Genomic DNA, 1133 nt, shown 5'->3' with positions numbered 1-1133 from the left:
GCCCCGGGAGGGAGAGAGGGTGGTCTCCGCGCTTCCTTCAGAGTCTCTGGTGGATGCGCCCATCTGGAGCCAGCAGCCCAGTTTTTGCACAGTCAGTTGTAGTGGTACCCCCGCTCTGATCAGCACAGCAACATGCAGGTGTGAATGACAACAGCTCAGTGGCCCTGGCCATGAATAGACATTCCTGAAGGGGGAAGGGGAGCTGCCACTGGGGAAAGGCCATTATCAGGACCACACGGGGTCAGACCATTGGACCACCCAGCACAGCATCCCACAGCACCAAAACAGCAGGCGCTTTAGAGGCAGGGGGCTGGACGGGGCACGCACGTCTAGAGGGGTCACAGCCCTGCCACACCATCATGAGCCCTCACCAGAGCAGTGTCCCAGAAACTCAAGCAGAACTGCTCTTTCCGGCACTCAGTGGCTGTTTCTGCATCCTGGCACCAGTACGCCGGGCCCTGGAGGCATCTTTGGGGGAACTGGTCCTGCTGGGCCAATGCTACCAAAGCAAAAGGTAAATGGGAGCAGACTGCAAGCTACTGAGGAAGCCCTCAAAGAAAGCAGCCTCTGCTCCCCCGAGCTGGCACCGAGCCATGTTTCAAGATCCATTCACACAGAGGATTCCCGACCAGGAGTGATGCACAGGGTGTGCACATGCACCCCCCGAGAGTATTGGTGCACCCCCTGACAGGCAGCGTTCCCTTAGGCAGCAAGCAGGGGCGGGGCAGGCGAGAGCACTGGTGCCCCACCTGACAGCGCCAGCTGGGGAGTGGGGGTGCCAGGAGAAGCAATCCCCACAGTCCCCCAGTGGCCGACTGTGCCAACTGTGGGGGGGAAAGGGGGTTTCCCTCACGGCCAATTGTGCTGACCTGGAAAAGACACCCCCTGCCCTGCTCCCTGACTGGCCGCTGCGGGGGCAAGTGCCCTCCCCCCACCCCCAACTCAGGAGGCACCATTCACCCATGGGTCCCAACTGTGTAAGTGCTGGCTGCCACCTCCCACCCATGGTCCCTCCGGACCAGCAGTTGTCAACTGTTTCAGACTCAAGGCCCCCTTGGACAATGCCAGTTCAGAGCTTCCACTCATATTTTCACCATGGGCAAATCCCAGAGTGACTCACGTGCTGCAAAGCC

The 1133-nt window shown here is 60.4% G+C and overlaps 1 protein-coding gene across 8 annotated transcripts in view; it reads right to left on the bottom strand.

Annotated features, from left to right (window-relative positions):
- Positions 1-1133, bottom strand: part of LOC102378080 (antimicrobial peptide NK-lysin-like) — an 8973-nt gene that overhangs the window by 1502 nt on the left and 6338 nt on the right. For all 8 annotated transcript variants that reach the window (XR_001358613.2, XM_014523435.2, XM_025212802.1 and 5 more), the window contains one exon: positions 372-499. Coding sequence is in view for 7 of the 8 variants with exons in the window: in XM_014523435.2 (XP_014378921.1) it covers positions 372-499 (128 nt within the window). In the remaining variant the exon portion in view is untranslated. The remainder of the gene's footprint in view (positions 1-371; positions 500-1133) is intronic.

Source organism: Alligator sinensis, unplaced genomic scaffold (genome assembly GCF_000455745.1).
Source record: "Alligator sinensis unplaced genomic scaffold, ASM45574v1 scaffold453_1, whole genome shotgun sequence".
NCBI classification, from domain to species: domain Eukaryota; kingdom Metazoa; phylum Chordata; order Crocodylia; family Alligatoridae; genus Alligator; species Alligator sinensis.
Note: the sequence above shows the minus strand (reverse complement) of the source record. Positions and strands in the feature narration are given on the sequence as shown.